The sequence below is a fragment of the Pseudoliparis swirei genome, chromosome 18 (assembly GCF_029220125.1).
Source record: "Pseudoliparis swirei isolate HS2019 ecotype Mariana Trench chromosome 18, NWPU_hadal_v1, whole genome shotgun sequence".
NCBI classification, from domain to species: Eukaryota; Metazoa; Chordata; class Actinopteri; order Perciformes; family Liparidae; genus Pseudoliparis; species Pseudoliparis swirei.
This window is the reverse complement of record NC_079405.1, coordinates 12,820,343-12,842,887: the sequence shown is the minus strand read 5'-3', so window position 1 is coordinate 12,842,887 and position 22,545 is coordinate 12,820,343. Positions and strand designations below refer to the sequence as shown.

General features: G+C 43.9%; 1 protein-coding gene across 2 annotated transcripts in view; it reads left to right on the top strand.

Moving 5' to 3' along the window:
• foxj3 (forkhead box J3) overlaps positions 1-16,035 on the top strand; it is a 75,139-nt gene extending 59,104 nt beyond the window's left edge. For both annotated transcript variants that reach the window (XM_056437371.1, XM_056437372.1), the window contains exons 6-12: positions 3,921-4,049; positions 5,566-5,740; positions 8,270-8,737; positions 9,314-9,415; positions 9,951-10,142; positions 10,912-11,001; positions 11,149-16,035. In XM_056437371.1, the coding sequence (XP_056293346.1) occupies positions 3,921-4,049; positions 5,566-5,740; positions 8,270-8,737; positions 9,314-9,415; positions 9,951-10,142; positions 10,912-11,001; positions 11,149-11,261 (1,269 nt within the window). In that variant the 3' untranslated portion in view covers positions 11,262-16,035. The remainder of the gene's footprint in view (positions 1-3,920; positions 4,050-5,565; positions 5,741-8,269; positions 8,738-9,313; positions 9,416-9,950; positions 10,143-10,911; positions 11,002-11,148) is intronic.
• Positions 16,036-22,545: the final 6,510 nt, after the last annotated feature.

Here is a 22,545-nt window from a genome sequence, read left to right as displayed (position 1 = left end):
CCAAAGAGAGAGGAGCACTCTGGTGGAGGAGAGACGCACACGCACACACAGAAGCTCACGCTCATATGCCTAAGGCTTCTCTGCAATGCAACCCACACCAAAATAAACAACAATCTGCACTGCAGCACCTTTTTCCGCTACAACAACAGGCAGCAGGCTCTTGTTATCTTAAGCACGGAAATAGGATGCTCACACTGATACTTAGCACGGCAACCTGAGATGGACCTTGCACAGTCCCGTGCAGACGTGCAATAGGATAAACCACACACTGTATTCACACCTGTAGTGGAGGTTTACGCCCAGAGTCGTGTGGCTCGTTCTGTGGCCACATTACGCCGCCACACTACAGGTGACCAGCCCTGTTGCTGGTTCTTCTTGCTCTCTTTAATTTAATGTTTCAATATGTGTAGAAGCTTGGAACCACTTGTACATCACAGAGCAAAGCTAGAGGGACTGCTAGCTGTTAGCTGGGAGTGTGCCGCTCATTTAAATAGGCTTCTTGAGCCCAAGCTCTCATCCTCTGGGCCCAGTGGGGGCAGCTCTCAAGTGTACTTTTAAAAAGCCTACAAGAGTCGCTTATTCATTTGCTGCAAGCATTACAACATTGTGAACAGGACTGAACAGGACTGTCACACACACACACACTTGTGTTGTGTGTGTGTGTGACAGTCTCAAAAAGTCTGAGCATATGTCGATATGTGAATTAGCGTGTGTGTACACGCATGTACAGTGTGTTTCAGAGTGTTTCAGCTTGTTTTGACGAGTATGTCGCACTATTGGCTCGGGGCTGTTTCTATAGAGAACATGCCGTTTTTCATGTTACTCTAGCAAACAGATTCATTGGCCCTTTTTTCTCTCTGTGATTGCTACAAACAAGCACCTGCACCAGTCTCCACCAGCGGTTACTGCATAATGAGGCCCTAATGTCGAGAGCTGACAGCTTAGTTTGGCCTCCTGCCATCACATACCTCGTCAAATAACTCACATGAGCAACAAGCGCAAAACATTAAAACGCCAAAAGACATGACTACTGTGTGATTGCAAGAGCTGATGAATAGGAGTTTGGATTTGTCTCTTTGTTCATTTGATTGCGACAAAAACTGTTGCGGCAGCGAAGTGAACAGAAGACAAAGTTGAATCGCAACAGATCTGAGGCATAACTCCTCGGAGAGAGCTTGTTTCTCGCCGTCTTGCACTGTAAACACACGACAGGCCACGCCTCTTTCGGTGCAGTGTGCCAAGCCACAGGAATTCCCTCTCTGGTTTTCTCTCTCTTTCTCTCTCTCTCCCTCCCTTTCTATTCCAGTCTCTCTCCCTCATTCCCGCCTTCTCAGATAGACCAATGAGAGAGGCTGGCAGGGCGAATACTGAACCAGCAGGAATCTCTTTTTTAATGTTTCTCTTCTGTCGGACATTCCTCACAAGATTGTCCCTCCTCTCTTTTCTTTCGTGTGACTTTCTCACAGAGACTCTGATGTTTCTCAGCGTGGGGGGGGAGGTGGCCCTAAACATTGGCTTGAATGTGATGCAACGCTGGCACCAAAGTGTGATGATGAAGGGAAAGAGGGGATTGTTGTGAAGTATGTTTGCTGATGAATAGTCTGTCTTCCCCCTTCTTCTCTCTCCCTTTGTCTCTCCCAGTCCGTTCAATCCTGCATGCAGGGTTTGGGCTGAACACTAGCTGGCATTGTTGGAGACACCTGGGCCAATCTTGCTTTGATTTCATAATCCATGTATCATGCTCCAGATTAGGCCCCCATGGAAAAGACACCTCTGGCTTTTTGCTTAATTCACTGCTAAGAATAGACCTCTGACTCGCTTGGCTGCTAGTAACACTGTACACAGTGTTTACTGCGGAGCCGCTCCTGCCTGTACGAGCATGCCTGCCTTTGTGTGTTTTTGTGTGAGTGTTATCCTGCTGTTGTGCACATCTGTAGCTGTAGAAATGTGTGTGTGTTATATGTTTGTGCATGCGTCTATGTACGTGGGCGAGATGCGACTGGGTGCTCGCCTGTGACGGGGCGTGCTCGAGTGGGTGTCTTCGCTCAGTGGACTCTGGGGTCTGCGTAAACCACAGAGCAGTCAGGTTTTGAAATCATTCCACTTCATGGGTGAGTAGAGTAAAAAATAGATTGCGGTGAGAGACTTAAGGCTAAAAGCCTGTTTTATGACTTCATTACAAATAACATTTATATTTCTGTGGCACGCTGCTTTTGATTATCATTGTGAGGCCGATACTCTCGACGTGCTTAAGCCTTCAGTCTTAGCTGCTCATTGAGTTCCCCTTCACGCCAATGAACACTGGAGCCAAGCCCACACTGAGTGGAGGAAGGCTAGAGTTGCCTAATGAGCTTCTCTTACTACCCCCCCCCACACACACACACACACACACACGCAAACACACCCTATTCTCCTCTTCCTTGTACAGTGTTGCCTGGATTTATCAGTTGCACCCTGTTTAAAAAAAAAAAAAAGGGCATTACTTCTATTTCATTGTACCAGCTCAGGAGCCACGCTCCATATTAAAAGCTTAATATGATCGGACGATCTCACTCTGCTTGTGTGCATCCTGGCGTCGGACCAGCATGTTAGTCAGCGGGCCAATCAGTCAGAGCAGAGCAGGCAGTCGAGGCTGCCTGGGTTTCCTTGTGGAAGCTCACTGTGCCTCGGCAGAAAGAGACAAGAGGCTTCAGTCCACGGCTGCTGTCGAGAGGCAGGATGCCGGGCCGGGCCGATCTGCCTGCCTGAAGGCTGCTGCCACTGCTGTCTCATTGTGCTGAGCACAGAGCCCACTCTGTTCCACTTACAGCGATGAGCAGAAGCCACCGTGCTGCAGTCGGTCATGGACGGAAACACACAAACGCCAATCTTCGAATGCCGGGCCCTTTTCCACCGCAGCACCATTGGTGCATTACGGTCTTTCCTGTCTCACAAAACTCAACACATGGACTATTCTCTGTGGGTATCATTATATTCATTATCTGGATCATTCTTTCTATTGTCTAAATTGTCTGACGACGCACTTTATTTTGGAAAGGCGGGAGGGCTGAAACCTTGTTAGACGATAATTACGATTGTCCTCCTGAAGTGCTTCGGCGAGTTTCACTGCTATTTTGAAAGGTCAGTGTCTCGGCTGCACTGAAATCCTTTGTTAGTTGTCCCAAACGTATTTGCGCTGGGTGAGCAGATGTGGCTGACATCGCCAGTAGTGTGACCTTTAGTGATAGGAATGTCTCAGCTGTCTCCAGACCCCTTCACACGCTCAGCTTGAACCCCTTAGTGACTGTGCGGCAGCACCCTGAGTCTCCTACACACGCCCTCAGTGAAGTGGAAAGCGAGTACTCTGCTATTATGACATGTCGGTGCATACAGCGCACACACACACACATGCTCAGGCTATACATCTCCATACTCAATTAAATTGTTTAACTATAACCAGCATTATCTCAGAGGAATGCTGACGTGCTTTACCATCAGCAAGATTGGTGATGACAATTAGTACAAAGGATGGAAATCACGAGTTTAATCCCGATAAGATGTCAATTATTTTTATTATTATTATTTTGATTCTTGCGATAACGATTCCATACCTGCTGAAATCACAAAGTCTGACAATTTTGATTTGATTGAATGTAGGGTCTTTGTAATCCATTTGATAATTTTACACAATCAGTTTCATTTATATAAACTCACAAAAAGCAACACAAATGTTATCTGACCATTTTCTTTTACTAGTTCTCTAGGTCTAATTCAAACATTTTAGTGCATCTTAAAGATGATGCATATTTATGTTTTTAGGTTGATCATTGAATCGGGATACCGATTCAAAACGATGTATCGTTACAACCATTTTAATAACATTAGTGAGTGTGTGTCTGAGATAACACGCGAATGTACATGTGTGTGTGTGTGTGTTTCAGGTGGCGTTGTACAACACAGACCAGGAAGGGAGCGATAGTCCCAGAAGCAGCCTTAACAACAGCCTGTCTGATCAGAGTCTGGCCTCCGTCAATCTCAACAGTGTGGGCAGTGTGCACAGCTACACGCCGGTAAGACCCAGGGCCGCTCTTCATTCTTCATCAATCTACATTTCGCAGCGGAACAAATGAGATCCTGCTGTGGCACTATACTTAAAGGATGCTGGTATTTCTGGATGTCGATGTTGCAGCTCATGAATGTCTCTTAGTTGGATATTTGTAACAAGACATTTCTATAAATGTGCTGTCGCTGATGATTTGTTTAGCATCGTACACTAAGGCCAAATGATGAACTTTCATTGTATCCACATTTTTCAAGCGGTGGGAGAGCCACAGTCACGAGATGAATGAAAAGGAAACACCGCCAGACAGAGAGAGTGCATGTACTGTATCCCATATTTCATCTGATCGGACGGCCCCAGGAGGCTTCATTCAGAGGAGCCAGCCGTCGACAGCAGTAGACGGAGGTTCAGGGTGGACATGCGCTAGAGTACAACATCAGGAAGGGGGTTAAGAGAAACAGAGAAAAATGTGCACGCTCCTGGAAGCCAGACAAAGGAAAGCGCCTCCTCTGATGTCCTCCCACCAGAGATGCCCCCTCTTTGGTGTGGTCCTCCTGCCTCCTAGAGTGCTCCCTGCTCTCGGCGCTGAGCATCGATCGGCTCAGCCTGATGGATGTGCTCTCGCTCTCTCTCTCTCTCTCGCTCTCTCTCTCTCTCTAAGCAGCTCACAGAAAACACTATTTATTTTCACCTCTTCACTCTTACCCAAAACAGACTGTGAGCCATGCACTTCAGCAGCCTGGCTGCATCTTGGGAGAGGAAGATGTTATGATCAAATATTGGACGTGACCTCTCTTGTAATGCTCGCCCCACAGTTGACGCGGGTCAGGTCCTGCTTTGTAATGTAGCGATGGTTTTTCCTCGCTGCCCCCGCTGCGGTGAATCTCGTAGACAAACTTGTTGCTGGAGGGAACGCCGCTTGCCGTCTCGCACCTCGAGACAGTGCATAAAATTGTCTGCCCACACAAATGCATGGATGAAATGGCTGCTTATTTGTACACGGTATTGATTTTGTTTTAAATACATTTTGCTTGGCCACCAGAGTATTGGGTTTGTGTCCATTCGAGTTGGTCTTTTAATGTATGTGAGCCAAGACGTTAATAAGCACTGACCTACATTATTATGATGATCTGTGCTCTTGGTCTTCACATGCTGAGTGACAGACACCTCTTCAGACAGAAGCAACATTATAACAGTGGCTCCTCAGAAGACTCACACTTCCTCATATTTGACTTGTGTGTTTGCTGCGAGCATAAATCACAACATTTTTCCTTTTAATATTCCCACGGTTTTTTGTTTTTGTGGCTCCATGACCAGGTGAGCATGGCGTCTCTTTTGAAAAGTATGTATATGTTTGATGCGTATGTTTTCACATTACAGTGCTCTCCCCTCAGAATCAGTCGCAACTGTAGTCTGTGGTGCAGATGTAGCAAAAAAGTCCACCACAGATGAAACGCAATCGGATCGATTAAACACACGTTTACTCTCGTTAATCTTTAGCGTTGTTTATCTCCTCGTCTCTCCAGGTGAGCAGTCACCCAGAGCCCGTGGCCCAGTCGATGAGCCTCCAGCAGCCCCCCCAGTCCCAGTACAACATGCCAGACAGGGACAAGCAGCTCCTGTTCTCTGATTTTGAAGATCTCAGTGCCTCCTTCCGCAGCCTATACAAGTCTGTTTTTGAGCAGTCCTTCAGCCAACAAGGTGAGTGGCCCCGCGGGAGCATCAAGTGGGAATGTAATAAAGAGCTTCAGCTTTATTTATCAAGCAATGCGATGATTCTTAAAGCGATTTTCCTAATGTTGGTTTGTTCCTAACCGCTGGGGCTATAGAGAGTCTTTAGGTACTAATTAGATTTACTGTGAAGTGAGCAGGTATTTTCATGGTCCTTTGCCTTATTTTATAATCAGAAGCTGAGTCTATGAGTTATTGTCTTACATATTGAATAAGAGGATGTAAAACGAGATGTTACTGCATTCATTTAATGGTTTATCCAGATTTGATACACCAGCCTTCTTGCTTTATACTTTTCAAATGACATGAAAGTTGTCTGCGTCTTGTTGTCACGTTTGAGATGTTTCCTCATGTCGGCTGTGTTTCATCAGGAATGAAGGAGGTCATATCTGCTGGATTTGAGGATCATTTGTCATAATGATGGGGAATTTGCATGATATAATACGTAGTAGCAGATGGAGCATATAGCTTTCTAAAAGCCTGTGAGTCCCTGCAGAACAAAATGCATTTTTGCCTGTAATCTGATTGACTGATAAACAAAGAGCACTTGACAAGCAGGTTATGAGCAAAGGAGACTGAGCTTTCTGTGTATAACCTACTTTCACAAATCAAATGCATTTCATGCTCATGTTTTCAAAGAGTTCCTCTCCTTTAATCTATCATCTGTGTTTCATTAGTTCAAAGTTGTTACCTATTTTCTGCGCATAAAAGTGAAATCTCTTAGTCAGACAAGCTTTAGCAATTAAAAAGCGTAAATAATCGAGCTAGAGGATTTCACACTCTGCCGCTGTAGACAGTGAGCTAATTCACCGGCTTTGATAATAGGTAATGAGCTCGCATTATTATTCTGGTGCTGCGTTAATTGCTTTCTGTATTTCCCTGGTTGGACAATGGGCTTTCTGTGCCGATAAGAGATGCACCTTTGTCACCCCTGCAGTGAGTGTTACGTGCCGATTGTGGAGGTGCAGGGCTGCAGTCGGCTCTAAAAGCACTCCAGTGAAATAGGTTTACGGTGCCAAAGCCATGAAGGACAGGGCCTCTTAAGACCACTCCCTGCCACTCACATGATTGCAGTTGTGTGTGCAGATGTTCATGTTCCAGTCATGTCTGTATTAAGAGCCATGCAGCGGCTCAATGAATTTGTCAAAGACAATCCAGAGCTGTGTAGCTGGAGAGGCGCCGGCAGCTCGGTAAACCTCAGACGCACAATGATGCCGAGTCATTTCCAGATACATCAAAATGGCAGCTGGTCTGTCTTAAGTGTACAACGACTTCAAGGAAGTCCACACCCCCAAAATGACCATTTTTACATCAATTACTTTCATTGTGTTCCCTTGAATTTGTGAAGAATATTTAGATTTTCCCGCATGCCTCCACGGTGAACGAAGACTAAGAGCTGAGAAAATTCATGATGAATTTAGATAAACGGGGGCTGTGTTGACGACAACAAGTTCTATCAAAACATCAGCGTTAAAACGTTTGTAGTATAATCCGACTCATTTATCCAGGCGTATGCTCACTACTTAACAAAAGTGTATTTTTTCTAAAACAGTACTATTTTAGACAAACGGTCCTCTCAGAGACGAGGAGCACTCTGTTAACGCAGACGTGTTTTCAAGTCGCAAGGTTTAGGGAAGATGCATGCGTTTGTGAAGCAGTGCGACTGGATAATGAGACTTTGTTTATTCCGCACGAGTTATATGTTTTAAAACTGATGTTTTCACATGTTGTTGTCAACACAGTTCCAATTTACTTCAATTTATTAATACATTTGTTTTTGGAGTCTTTGTTCAAAATGGAGCCATGTGAGTAAAAACTGAACTTTCATCATGAATTCAAGGTTCCACCATGCGAGTCACTGATATACAAATGGTCCTTTGGGGAATAAAGTATTACTTTAAACGGGTGAGACAGTGATCCTATGGTCGTAAGATGTTAATACATATGGAAGTATACAATACACCTTATTCTGGAAACTATGGGACTCGTATTTGTGTTGGAACCAAGATTTACTTTCAAAAGGTTTGAAATAAAGATATTTTCAATATCAATTCATTTGTCAATTACTTTTAATTTAATTTAATCTGACTCCCAGAGGTGGAAATTGCTTTTTTACCGTAGTCCAACATGGAAGTATATTCCTTTTACAATGAGAAGAAACGGACACAAGCGGCACATTCTCGAGGCCATCAGCTCGGTCCAGTTTTTTCTGTGAGAATTTCAGGGTTTTGTAGCTAATTTTTATATCGAGACAAAGAAAAGATGTTTGTAGATGGAGAAAATATGATGGCCATGTTCAATATTTTCTAACAAATTTGGACAAATCAACTTATTGATAAATTAGGAACATAATTGCCAATTTAATCAACATTAAAAGGTTAGTTGCAGCATTATCAATAATCTAAATTGTTGATAATCCTAATTTTCGATTGACATTTGTTTCCCACTATTTGTCTAAGCACTATTTAACTCTTTGTGGTGGTGTGTTTTGTTTCCCAGGCCTGATGGGTATACCGTCAGACTCCACCCAGCAGTCCCACACCTCCTGCTCCTATCAGCACTCCCCCAGTGGCACCATTAGCACTCAGAACAGCCTGACCAACAGCCAACCCAACAGCCAACCCAACAGCCACTCTGCCAACAGTGGCCAGGTGCCTCTTTCCCATCCGGCCCAAGCCCACCCTGGCCACGGCTCCCCCCACGCACAGCACCTCCCGCAGCACGGCGGCCCCCACAGCCAACATGCCCAGCATAGCCAACACAGTCAGCACCCACAACATGCAGCGCACGCCCAGCACGGCCAGCACCCATCGCAGCAAACGTCCCACGGACAGCACCCACAGCAACACACGCCACACCCCTCCCAACACACGCAGCACAGCCAGCACCCTTCTCAACACGGACAGCCGCATCAGAGCCTCTCCCACCAGCCCCATCCTACCCAGCAACAGATGGCCTGCAACACAGGTAAGACCCTCTGTCATCGTCTTCACCGGGTTTCTCTCATTCCTCATGTCCACAGAGACAACAGCCTGCATATGGTTCTGTGCGATTGTCATTTTTAGTCATAAAGCATTTAGAAATTGTTGTGTGCTATGGGAATGTAAAGATGCTGAACCGTAAATCATCATCTGATTTATTATCTGTGCTGTTGTGAGAACAAAGCAATGCTGCATCCAGTGACTCCGGCAGCTCTTACAGAGTCGACTGGCTCCTCCTAGTGGTCACTACACGGAGCTCAACCGATCAACCGTTTGATTTGGTGCTACCGTCTCATTCATTTGACGATACAACTGCCTGCACAGCTATAAAAATGTGACTACAATGAAAATGCGTCATCTGGCCTTATTACCTGACCCACAGTTAGAACAATTAGAGCAGCAATTATTGTGCATTTGTCCATAAATTCTGTAATTTGGACTCATTCTGTATTTGTACTGAGAGTGAATTTGGGGTCGGGACCAAAATAATCTTTATCCTTCAAATCTCTTACCTTGAAATGTTACAGATAGTGTGCTGTGTGTGTGTGTGTGTGTGTTGCAGGTTTACTGTCTGACTGGTACCCAAATCTGGATGTACTGAAAGAAAGCTGTCGTATTGCTAGCAGCTATAACTGGGCTGATGTCGACCTTTCACCTTTCCAAGGTGCGCTTTGGACACAAATATTGAATCAAATAACAGTCATGTAATGTATATGATTTTTTGTTTTGTTTGAGATTAATATGTTTCTAGATTCCAGAAGAAACCAAACATTTAAAGCCAGGAGATGATAGTACAGTACTGCCCCCGCTTTGATTGAGTGCTGAAGTGTTGACACTGTGGAGTTGATTACGAGTTTAATTAAACTGAGCTCTTCAATTAAATAACACTGCCTTCAAGTTTAATTACCAAAACACTGAGCTCAGCAGGTCAGTTTATCCAATTACAGTCTAGGATTGCAAGGTAGGATGTTTTTTAAATATCACCCACTGAAGGTTACTGACATAATGAATATATATTGCAACCGAAGTTTTTCCTTGTTTCTTAATTAGTTTCTCATTTACTAAATTTAGATTCTTTGGACCGGCTGGTGCAGTTTCATACATTTCATTGTCACAAAGGCATTTTAGTGCAGACAGGGACTGTCACTGATCCTAGCTCCAGGTGCTCTGTCTACAAACGTGTGTTTTATGGTCCTCAGGGTTGAAAGAGAGTATGAGACAAGCGGAGTTGAACAATTGGTCCCTGGAACCCACCCAGATCGCCGACCTCTGCTCGTCCATCAACCAGTTTTTTGCCCGCACCGGTGTAATTCAGCCACAAGGGGCAGTGCAGCCTCCTGTTTGTCATGGCTCCATGCACCCCAGCAAACCCAGCCAGCACCTCAACACAGGTAAAACCCGCCCGCATAGTCGGGGGGTTGTTTTTTTCTCGCCTCTCTTCCCTCATGTTATGCTGTAATCTTTCATCTCTCTTTCTCTTTGCAATTTCGTTGCTTTTGTACCTGTACTCTAGTCAATGACAATAAAACCGCATACCATACCATACCATACCATATATCACGATTTGATTGAATTTGTGTGGTTCATCATCAGATAAATAGCACTTGTTTCTCTTAATAAAATAACCGATGTGTCCTGAAAGATGTTGGCATTTTTTCTGGTATTGTTTCTTAATTTTTACAGTATAGAGAACTTCATATTCAAAATAAAGTTGAAAAAACACACTAGTCACACGCTTTCTGTTTGCGGTAGCACAGGGTAGCTGAACGCTTGGCAGACAGATTAGTGTCCAGCCATGTCAATAATGGTATCGACCATGATGTTTCACCTGGAGGTGGAAACTACACTTTGAGATCATTTAGAGATCATATTACATTTCATTTCATTTACGCTTTTATCAAAAGCAATTCAGGGTTTAATGTTTTCCTCAAGGTCACATCGACTAGGTCTAGCAAAGCCTGGAATTGAACCGCTGATTGACAGACTGACCTGTTAATAACTGACCCACAGGCCTTGATCCTACTGTAAAATGAATAAATTACTCTGCAGGTTCATCCCCAAAAAACTATTTTTGTTCAGATGCATTACTTTAATTCAAGAGGTGCATCTCCTGGTTTTAGTGAGGCTTAAATTAAAGTTTAGTTTGGATTCTCTCTTCAGGAAATCTCTACATGGACACCAGACAGAGCATGTCCATGATGGGTCCTCCAGGATATCCACACATGAGCAGCACAGTACCCACGATGACAGGTGACAAGAAGACTCGCTTGAAGCACATTATGAAACCCTATATTAATGTTTTTATTAATAAACCCACTAAATCCAGCCTTGTGCCTTTTTTAGAGAAGCTAACAGCCGCGTGGATCTGACTTTTATTTGCCCCCGTTTCCTTCCCAGGACACCATGCACAGATGAACCAGCAGCACATGATACCTACCAGAAACTTCCAGATGCATCGCATGCCAGCTGATGACATCCAGGATGACTTTGATTGGGACTCCATCGTCTAGGCCCAAGACCTCCGTTTTGCAAAATGAAAGGGAGCGAGGAGAGGAGACGGAAGCCAGGCTGAGCTGGAAGGCTGCAGGAGGAAGAGGAGGCCACTGTGGGCGGAACGCAGAGGAACATTTGACACGTGTTGGAGACAGACTGCAGAGCCCTGACATTTTTACAAAAGCAAAACATAACTAGAAAACGTTACTTTAAAGACAATCATATTTAGTCGGACATGTTAAAGTGATTGCTTACGTGCTTGTCAAGAGACCAGTAGAACACATTCTCGTCCCGACCCACATGCTCCTCAGCTCCTCAGCCGGCCCTCTCGCGGTCCCTAGCCAGCAGCTTTCCAAAGTCCAACCCCCTCTCCCCCCCGACCCCCTACTCCGTAACTGTTATGTGATTTGAACGACGTGTTCAGCTTGTAATTCTCCTCGTGTTGACATTGGCCTCAGCTGCCTCATGGATGAGTTTATCTCTCTTTTTTAAAAAAGTAGAAAAAGAAGAAAAGAGAAAAAAAAGAAGAACAATTCTATAATTTTTTGTTTTATTTTTATTTTTTAAAGAAACACAGGCCGTCTCTGTGAGTAATGTGATGGTGCTCGTTGGTCACTTTTGGGAGAAAGTGGGCCCCACTGTGGCTGGATTGGTGGTGAAGTAAGGTTTACAATAACTTTGAACAGGGTGTTAAATGTTTAAGCAGGCTTGATATTAAACAAACTGAGAAAGTGAGAGAGATAACAGAAAGTATCATAATCTGTTTTCATAGCCAATCAATGTGACCAGGCTCACTACAACAGACCAGCTATGGGAGAACAGCAACCTTTTTTTTCCTTTTCTTAGTTCTCTGTCTCAAGCACTTCAAGCCGAGTGAATATGATGAGTGTGAGAGGTGGAAGCAGGGATGTCAAACATTTCTTGTCTTTAGTTCCTACGGTTTTGCTCCTCTGTACATCATGTAGGTTAATAATCGCTTTACCAATCAGAAGCTGTTATAACGTGAAGTGCTAAACAAAGTCACATTTTCAAGGTAATTTTAACGGTAAAGATCATACATCTGAGGTGAGGAGCCTATTGGTCATTAAACAACATCATTGAGAGAAAATGAAATCAGTTGTAGTAATCTGATTAGTATTGCCGTCTGATCAGAATATCACCAGTATATCCTCATGTGTCAGCTAATAAGGAACAATAAATTGTCAAATGTCAAAGATGTGTTTGAGATGAACCGTGTTTCTACAACACAGTTTGTCATGTGGTAATTGTCCCGCTCAACACGTATCATTTTCATAATTTTAGAGATAAATAACCGTTATAAAAACAATATTGGCCGATGTAGCATCATTTGATGTTTTAAAACTTTCAAATATGGGTCTGGTTATTTGCCTCAGCAATCCAGGATCGGACGGGCTCTCGTTTAGAAGCAGGTTTTTGTCAAGTTTGCGTGCTTGTGCTTCAAGTCAGCAGGTTTTGGTGTCATTAAAGGTGTCGTCTGACATTTTGGGAGTTATAAAAGATGACGTGGTGAATATGAAACTGCTCTGAAAAGAGCGAGTCTACCTCTGTCCGAAGGAAACCAAGTCTGCCTCCCAGTTCCTCTAAGGCTCACCGATCGGCACGTTAGGTTGGGTGTGTTTAATTCGTATGAAAACTAGAGCGTAAACAAAATGTTGTTACAGGAGTTATGGGCTGGACTCTGTCCCAGCTGGTTGCATTCATATAATGTGTTAATTATTGAGCTTTAGAGGCGCTTTAGGCCGATTTAGATTCAGTTGCACAGAGCTAGCTCGTTGTTTATGCGGTTTTCCAGACGTGAGAGTGGGATTGATCGTCTCTAAGAGCTCAGAAGCATATCTCCCAACATGCCAAACTCATTGTTCCTTAAACTATTTGAATTATGATCATTAATACTTGTGATAGCCACACGTCTACCATTTTTAGAGTTTCAACCACACTGACTTGAACAATTGCGAGTAGACTATATAATTGTTAAATTATATTTTTAAAATAATATAAGGCCATTTAAGCTTCTTATTGTCCCAATGCTTTAATTAATGATCAATAGGATATGCATCAGATGTTGTTTCCATTTGAAAAGGGCGAAGAAAAGCACCAGTTTTACTGTATATTTCTTTGATCTGTAAAATATGTTGCACCCAAATTTATACCTTTTTCCACCTATTGTCTATCAAAGTGAGTTCTTGATGCTGCACTCAGTGTTTGTCATTTCTAACTTACGGAAATTACGGAGATATGATCTTTTTCTCTCTTTTTTTTTTTTACTACCCAATGTTTTGTTGTGATAGTTAGATAGCGTCAGACTTTGCTATTATACAATCATAACAGAATGAGAAATGTGACTCATACAATGTGTGTGTGTGTGTGTGTGTGTTTTGAACAAATGGAGCGAGCGTGTGTTTTGGTTTTATTGTAATTGTAGGGCTATGATTGATTGCTGCATTCATCTCTATGCTATCTATGAGCACAAACGCAGATGCACACAGTGATTAAAGACTAGATATGAGACATGCCTTTTTTTGTTTGTGGGAAGGGTCTCCGGAGCACAGAACAGGGAGACCAGCGGTTCTGGAAACCTGTAACGAGTGGCTCCTCAATCAGACAGGTGCTGAACCTTAGAGACACTTTGTTGGGAGAAAAAAGCCCTTTGCACTTTTCTGTTGATCTTAACCGCAAAGCACCTCCGTGATCTCAAAGGCACTCACCTTTTCATTTATTCATTCACTCGCAGTTAAACTATCTGCAATGAGCAGGATTATTAACACTGCTGACCTGTGTGTTGCTTTGCATCTGTAACTGTGTCCTTGTTTACAAGAATAGTTCAACATTTGGGAAAGTATGCTTCTTTGGTTCCATTCCAAGAGTTGGATGAGAAGATTGAAACCTCTCCTGTCTGAGACTCTGGAGCTACAGCGAGCTGACGGTGAGCATAAAGACTGGAAACCTCGTGCGGCCTCTCGGCACCTCTAAACCAATCAACAAGCTGAATCTCACTCTTTGAATCCCTCCCAACCCCTGAGTGTTGGGGTTATGCGTCAGACTCTTTCTTGGCGAGCTGGAGTCTCTTAAGAGAAAACATGTTAAATAATTAGCTTTTTTGGTGCTGGGAGGCTGAGGGCTAGGCTAACCTTCCCCCCTGTTTCTAGTCTTTGTGCTAAGCTAAGCGTGGCCTGGCTAAAGCTCCACATGTACGTACACACATGAGAGTGCTATCGATCTTCTTCACGACCATTGAAGTGTATTTCACGAGTCCAACGACCCCGTTTCGGATCGCTTAGCAACCACGGACTCCAACGGTCACCCTAGTTTGGATTTCATATTTGTATGACAATCATGGACTCTTTAATAATAATAATAACAATATCAAGTCTGTTATTGTTAGAAAAGGCCTGTTCAAGTCTCACATGGTTGTCTTGTTGAATATTGTAGAACCAGATGCTATGTTTGAACCCATCGAAGGTTCTTTGAAACTAGAACGGCCCGTTTTATACTGCAGAGCTTCTGTTAACCCTTCGACAGCCGCACAGATGAAGTCAAGTTCTCTTCTTTCAACTGATTATACTGCCATTGATTTTGATATTTTCCTGCCAATTCTACCTGTCCACATCTGCTACTTCCTGCTCTTGTTTATCCATCTTTGTATATTAAACGTCCGCTGCATGTGGAGGATTTCCTAACCTGTGGATTTCAACGATGACTTTAAAAAGTTTAGTTCAGCTGCCATACATAATGAATGAGTGCTCAGACAGAACTCTTAGTCCGTTAAGTGACACAATTCATGACTCTTAGGCGAGTGTTGGCCAAAGGGCTGTGTCAGTGAAAAGCTAAGGACTAATTGACCTCCAACAGAGAGCATCCTGGGAGTCCTTGGTTGGTGTGAAAGTGAAGTGTGTTTCACTTCTTCCAGGTGAAGATCGTAAACACACACGCTACTATTTGACAGCAACGCATTGGGAAAACAAAAGATGTTGAGTAAATGGATGTGGCTAAAAGGGCGAAAGGTGAAGACAATGACTGGATCACAATCACAATTTTATATTTTGTGTGTGTGTGTGTTTGCTAGTGTGAGTTCTTTTTCAAAAGACCATTTAAGTTTTTGAATACTGCTGGACATGTACCTGTCAGAGAGATTACTATCATTGGGAAAAAAGATGAGAAGATTTACAAAAAACAAAGCCTTGTTCCGACATGAGAGAGAACTGCCAACAAGAACTGCTGATTGGGGCCTATTTTTTTCAGTGCTGGTGTGTTGTTGTGCTTGTACATATGTGTCTTTTCAATCATCCCTTTTTCCCTCTTGGGGGTGGGGTATCAAGGCTGGGGGTGGGTCTTATTCACAAAAGACAGGAGCAAACAGAATAGAGTATTTTGTTATTGTCCAATCAGAGGGTGACAGTATGTATATATCTATATTGTATATATGTGATGAAAATGCGTTTGCTTTTTGTGTGACACTACCTTTTACCTGTACTATGGTTCTACATTCAGTGTTTCAGTGTTGATAATATATATTTGGTTTGTGTTTTATTTTTCTGTTTTGTTTGATTACGTCTTTGTCATTTCTTGTATTTTATTTCTCCTACTCGTCCTTTTTGTTTATTGCACGGTTTATTACTTTTGTTGTCCAATGAGGTGACACAGCTACTCTTTGTATTCGTTTAGTGCTGTAAAATAACTCGTGTTATTAGAATTGTCAATACCACCGCCCACCCCGCCCCCTTCCCCAATATGCATGAATGGCACTTAAAGAAATAAAATATGGTAACTTCACTGTGGAATAATGTGCTGTTTGAGCTTTGTTCCGGAAGACTGGCATCAGTATTACATGGCAGGGTGATGTTTCAGTCTCATCATATGTGGTGGTTGTCCGACTTCAGAGTATGGAGGTGGTTTCTCTTTCGTTTCACTTGAATATCTGTCACCATAAAAGCAACATGTTCAATATTCAAGTACAAAGTAGAAATGCATGTTTGATACTTTTTTGTTGTTGCATTGAATCATTATATTTGCTGAAATTAATTGGATGGCCCTAACAAAAAAATATTCAACCAGCCGCCACTGGTTTTATGACTCCTGGATGACCGCCAGAGGCAGTGCTTAACACTGGACATCAGGTTGAGTCTTTATATTAACAAAGTCAAGTGTGACCTCGAAGTTCTGGTGTCATCCCTGAGATCAGTCTACGGAATCTTCTCGCCGAGATCCCGAGCGACAAAGAACTCAGGCCGTCATCCAGGATTCATAGAATCAATGTCATCCTTACTGCCCGCCAGAGGCAGCGCTTAACACTGGATGACTTCTATCAACAGAGTCGCAAGGAATTCCAAGAGGGGGGAGGGGGTCCAACTGCACAAGCTGGATAGGCTGGTTGAGAGATGAGATGAATGCTACTTTCGGCCACAAAGTGACACCAGAGCCATCTGAGTTACACCTTTCGACATGATTCACTCCCTGACGGGGCATTGAGCTCGCCGAAACCTTTTGCTGAAGTGATGGCAAGGAGAAAAGCTGTGTTGGCCGACAGCCACCTCAGCTCTGTCCACTCGAAGTGAGGCGTAGGGTGTCTCGTCCCAGGGGTAGGTCCCATGCAGGAGCCTTCGGGACGCTCGGGAGACGCAATACCAGAGCCCCTTTAAGGAAGAGGGACCCCAGCCTGTGGCTCCCCACTGTGTCCTTGTTGACCCTAGCATGCATCCTTTTCTCGAAGGGACTGCAGAAACTCAAGTATCTCATGCACTGGGCACTGTACGGTCTTTGTTCTGAACCACATATCGGTCAGAAAACAGCCTCCACCTGTTTCCATACTGCAGACAGTTAGATGGCACTCTGGCATTCAGAATAGTTATTCTGCCTGGCTCCAGGCAGCCTCTTGGGCCCTCCTGCGGATGTCAAATCCGACCCTCAGGCGGAGACAGGAGGTCCCCCTTCTGTCAGGAAGGCGCCAGGGCAAACTGCAGCAGAGTCTGTACAACAGGGATAACCAAGCCCTGGCTGGCCACCAGGGGGCCACCAGCAGAACTATGTGGCCGTGTTGTCGCACTCTGAGACGTGTTGGTGTGATCAGAGAAACGGTCCGTAGGCGTAAAGTAGACCCTGGTCCTCTCCGTCCAGGAGAACTATTGTGGGCAATAAGTCAACATCTCTGAGGCGAAGAGCTCCGCCCCAGATGCTGTGCACCACCTCTGGATGAAGCCGCCACTCCCCGTTGGAGGTTTGTTACGGGAGAAGAAATCTGTTTCTTGTTTCTGTTCTTCTGGAAGATACATTGGCCATAGACTGGTCAGACGGGGGGGGAGACACCCGTAGCAGATGTGGTGCCCCCCTAATGGAGGAGGTGAAACACTGCTGAACTGTTGTCCGGACAAGCACATGCTTTTCTCTGAAGTATGGGAGGAAGTGTTAGAGCGCTCGGTGCATGGCCTGTTGCTCTAGAACATTGACCTGGTCCAAACAGTCCTGTTCTCCCACACTGCACCCCGCCCTGAAAGGCAGGCGTCTGTTTTGACAACCTCCAATAGGGACACCCCTTGACATGCTCTCTCCCTCCATTCCGCTATTGTCCTGTGCCAATTGGCATTCAAGTGAAGGCTGTTCAGCCATCTCTGCAGGGGGTGCAGTGACAGCAAACCCAAGGGAACGAGGCATCTGTCAATTGGCCCAATAGGCAAAGAACGAGGATGTAGGGCTAGTGCTTGTCCCCTGGAAAGAGGGGAAGGCGGTGGAGGATGTTTTCCACATGCTGGAGCGATGGACAGGCCCTCGTAGTGAATGCATACAGAGCAACACACATTCAGTTTATGCTCTGAGAAGAGAAAAATTAGCGCACCTTCAATTTAGCCGCTTACAGGATATTACACTATCAATGTCGCCTTAGTCTAACTAGCGTGCCACCGAGTTAGCCAGAGCGGGATCACTCTGCTCACAGTAAACGCTGCATCAGCAATGTATAACTCAACAGTGAGCGGGGATACTCTCTCGCTGTAGCCTACGTTGTGTTTGAATATTCTTTTTAAAACTGTAATATTCATCTCGATGTACTGTTTGGAAAGTCTGTAGAATACAATATATTATATAAAAAGTATATATTCCGTATATATACACACTACCGTTCAAAAGTTTGGGGTCATCCAGACAATTCCGTGTCTTCCATGAAAACTCACTTTTATTTATCAAATGAATTGAAAATTGAATAGAAAATATAGTCAAGACACTGACAAGGTTAGAAATAATGATTAATATTTGAAGAATTAATTTTGTTCTTCAAGCTCAAAGGAAGGCCAGTTGTATAGCTTATATCACCAGCATAACTGTTTTCAGCTGTGCTAACATAATTGCACAAGGGTTTTCTAATCAGATATTAGTCTTCTAAGGCAATTAGCAAACACAATGTACCATTAGAACACTGGAGTGATCGTTGATGGAAATGGGCCTCTATACACCTATGGAGATATTTCATTAGAAACCAGACATTTCCACCTAGAATAGTCATTTACCACATTAACAATGTATAGTGTGTATTTTTGATTAATGTTATCTTTATTGAAAAAACAGTGCTTTTCTTTGAAAAATAAAGACATTTCTAAGTGACGCCAAACTTTTCAACGGTAGTGTATCGTTTTTTTACAGGCAACTTTTGTAAGTGTTTATTTTAACGGTAGGACCTTTGATTCAGGGGTCAGATAAGGAACAGCTGGTGTAGTCTTGTTGAAGAGGTCCATGTGATCATATCTCTTAGCATGTTTCTTATTTTACCCTCCCAGTATTTCCATATGGTGTCACTTCACAACATGCGTCCACACTGACACTTTACATGCTTCCCCCCTCTGGGATATTATTTCACAGTGTGGGCACCAGTCTGACTGCTGTGTGACTTGAACAGACTGACTGGATGGACACCATGTACAACGCTTCCTCTCTAGTGCTGTTGACCGTAGTCCTAAATGTACCGCTACGCTCATCAGCACCGATACGTAAGACATGCATTTCATCTAAACTCTTTTGGCATGATCACAATTATTTAAAAAATGTATATGTTTTAGATTAATGATATGAGAAATTATTGCACAGCTACCTCTCAGGATAATAAGCTAAATAAAATACTAAAGATTGTTAAACTATTCATATTTTGTATATTGCACTTCAAAATCATATACTGTTTTGAAAAAAAAGAAAAATGTACACTTTTATTTATCCCTGTGTGGAAATTCTTCTCTGCATTTGACCCATCCTTAAGGACCAGTGGGCTGCAGGGAAGTAACTGGGGGTTCAGTGTCTTGCTCAAGGACACTTCAACATGCAACTACGGGGAGAGCGGGAATCAAAATGTGTACCTTGTGGTTACGGGACGACCACTCTCCCCCATGAGCTACAGCCGACACATGTGCTCCTGTTAGCATGGTCCCATTGAGACATGTGAACTAAACTTGGATCCCTACACACCTCGTTTGCATCGGTTCACTGCAGATTAATTGTAACATTATGAGTCGTTGTTCATAGCTATGCTGGCGGAGGGGGGGGGGGGGGATTAATTCATTGAAAACAGCAGCCAAAGTAAGCTTTAATGGATAACTTTAGTGAATAGTACAACAGATTTGTAGGAATGATGAACTAATATTAAAATGTGACCACAGAAATATGTATTATTCACTTTTATTTGAGGTAAATGAGGGTCCCCTTGTCTAACTACATACATAATGGCTATACTGTTCAAGCTCTTGCTGAGGCTCTAACCTCTATTACAGCAGCCGAGGTTGTCCAGGCGCCTGGACCAGGACCAGAGGAACCTGCACCAGTCACTGAAGACAACAGTTCCTTTATAGAGGAACATGAGAAGTTCCTCGCAGCTGTTGTAGGTGTAGCTGAGGAAGCGCCTGCCGAAGAAGACATTTTGATTATTGCAAAAGAACCAGAACCAATTTTCCCGTGATGACACTGATGGAGCTGACGGCTTAGCTCCTCAGGAGCCTTTGGCTCAAGCTCCCCAAGAATCTTCAGAGGATGAAACCGTCACTGAAGAAGCTGCCCTCGCTGAGTCATCTCCAGATGAAACTACAGACGACATTATCCTGGCTGTTGCTGTTGAGAGTGAATGGCATTATGTGGAGGATGGAGCTCCAGAATCACTGATTGCAGTCTTTCCAGAGGACAATACAACAGAAGAAACTGCTGATGCTGGAGAAAATGCACCCACAGCACCAATCCCTGTTATTCCTGTCGGGACTTCCGAAGATGAAGCTTCGGAAGAACCTTTAATTGTCGTCCCTGATGAAAAAACTGAAGTAGAACCTATTGCTCTTCCTATAATGCCAGAAGAAGAGGAATATTTTCTCTTAATTCCTCCAGAACTTGAGACAGAGGAGGCAGGTCAATGGAAACCTGCTGCAGAGGAGTCCGACGCAGAGGAACCCGATATTGTCTTTTCTGTAGAACCCACAGAACAGGAACCAGAACAAGAGGAAACGGTCCTGATTATTTCTCCAGAAGCACAAGAGGAGTCCGACGCAGAGGAACCCGATATTGTCTTTTCTGTGGAACCCACAGAACAGGAACCAGAACAAGAGGAAACGGTCCTGATTATTTCTCCAGAAGCACAAAAGAAGTCAGCCTTAGAGGAACCAGCTTACTTTCTACCTGTGGAACCCACAGAACAGGAACCAGAACAAGAGGAAACGGTCCTGATTATTTCTCCAGAAGCACAAAAGAAGTCAGCCCTAGAGGAACCAGCTTACTTTCTACCTGTGGAACCCACAGAACAGGAACCAGAACAAGAGGAAACGGTCCTGATTATTTCTTCAGAAACGCAGGAGGAGGACGCTCCAGTCCAACATGCCAACAAAGAAGAAGCAACAGCCCAGTAGTCCTGGAAGAAAATGCTCTTCCCAGTATGTTTGAAGAAGAGGAGTCTGTTGCCCTTTTTCCTGAAGAGCGTGTGACCGAGAAGGGAAAGCAAGTTGAACCTGCTGCAGAAAAAACAGCATCACAAGAGTCAGCCCAAGAAGATCCGGTTGTCATTGTCCCTTTGGATCCGGCTGAAGAAGAGCCGGAGCTGAGAGAACAATATACAACAGTTAGAGAAGAATCAAACCCCATAGTTTCCCTCGAAGCACCTGGACAAGTAGCTATAGAAGAATATGCAGAAGAAGAAGCTGCAGTGGGGCCTGACCCGACAGTCCCAGAAGAGAATTCTGCTACGACTGAAGAACCAGGTGCACCAAAAGAAGATGAATCTGTTGTCAGTGGCACAGAAGAGGAAGGTCAAGGGGAAACAGCTGCAGAGGAAACGACACCAGCCCTGAAAGAAGCTGTCATTGTTTTTGTGGATCCCACCAGCGAAGATGCAGCTCCAGAAGACCTCATCCTCATCTTCCCCCTGGAAGATACAGAGGAGGAGGACACAGGAGACGACGTTGTCTCATCAGATACGCTGGGAACGGTCCTGGAAGACAGCGATACCGATATACTCACGTCTGTCACTGAGACCCCATCTGAGAGTGACACCGTAGAGACGGCCCTGGATCCAGGAGGGGAAGTCCCAGAAGATGCAACCGAGGCTCCTGATGTCACGGAGATCTTAACTGAATCCCCGATTGAAGCTGTCAAAGCTCCTCTTGCCCCCGCTGTCTCCGAGGCAAGAATTGTTCCTGCTCCTGGAGAAGGTAATAACGGCAAGAAAACAAACAGCGGACATTTTAAAGCTGCCGCTATATCGATAAAAGAAGAACCTGAAGGTAAGAATCCAACACTGTAACTGATTTATTTAATACTTTACTGTGATGGAAATGTGTGTCTTTGTTAAAAAATATTCCAGGATGTAATTATTTCACAAAATAAAATGCTTAAGTGTGAAAAAGCCTCAACTAATCCCCCAAGCGTCTGCTTAAAAGCTCAAAGTTAAAGAGTTGATTTCACTGATGAAGATGGTGGTCTTCCAGCTCCGGTGAAGAGGGGTCGTGCTGAGTGCAGCGTTCTATACACTGATGTATTTTATCATCATCGGCTTTGTCGGGATGGCTCTATACAAGAAACTGTGCTGAATGCAAGTGAGTACAACAATCGTCACAAAGTTGAATTGGTTTGAATACAGAACTGATGATTAAATGGCCTGTAAAACTGGATAAACTATGAACTTGTTTCTCCTGTTTTAGGACACTGAAGTAAAGATTAAATGAAAAAGCTGTTTGATGACTTGTGGATCAACTGAAGCACCGAGAAGTTTTTCTGCCTTGGATCTTTGCTTAAGAAAATTACACGAAAGGATCCAAGGTTTGGATAGCCAGAAAG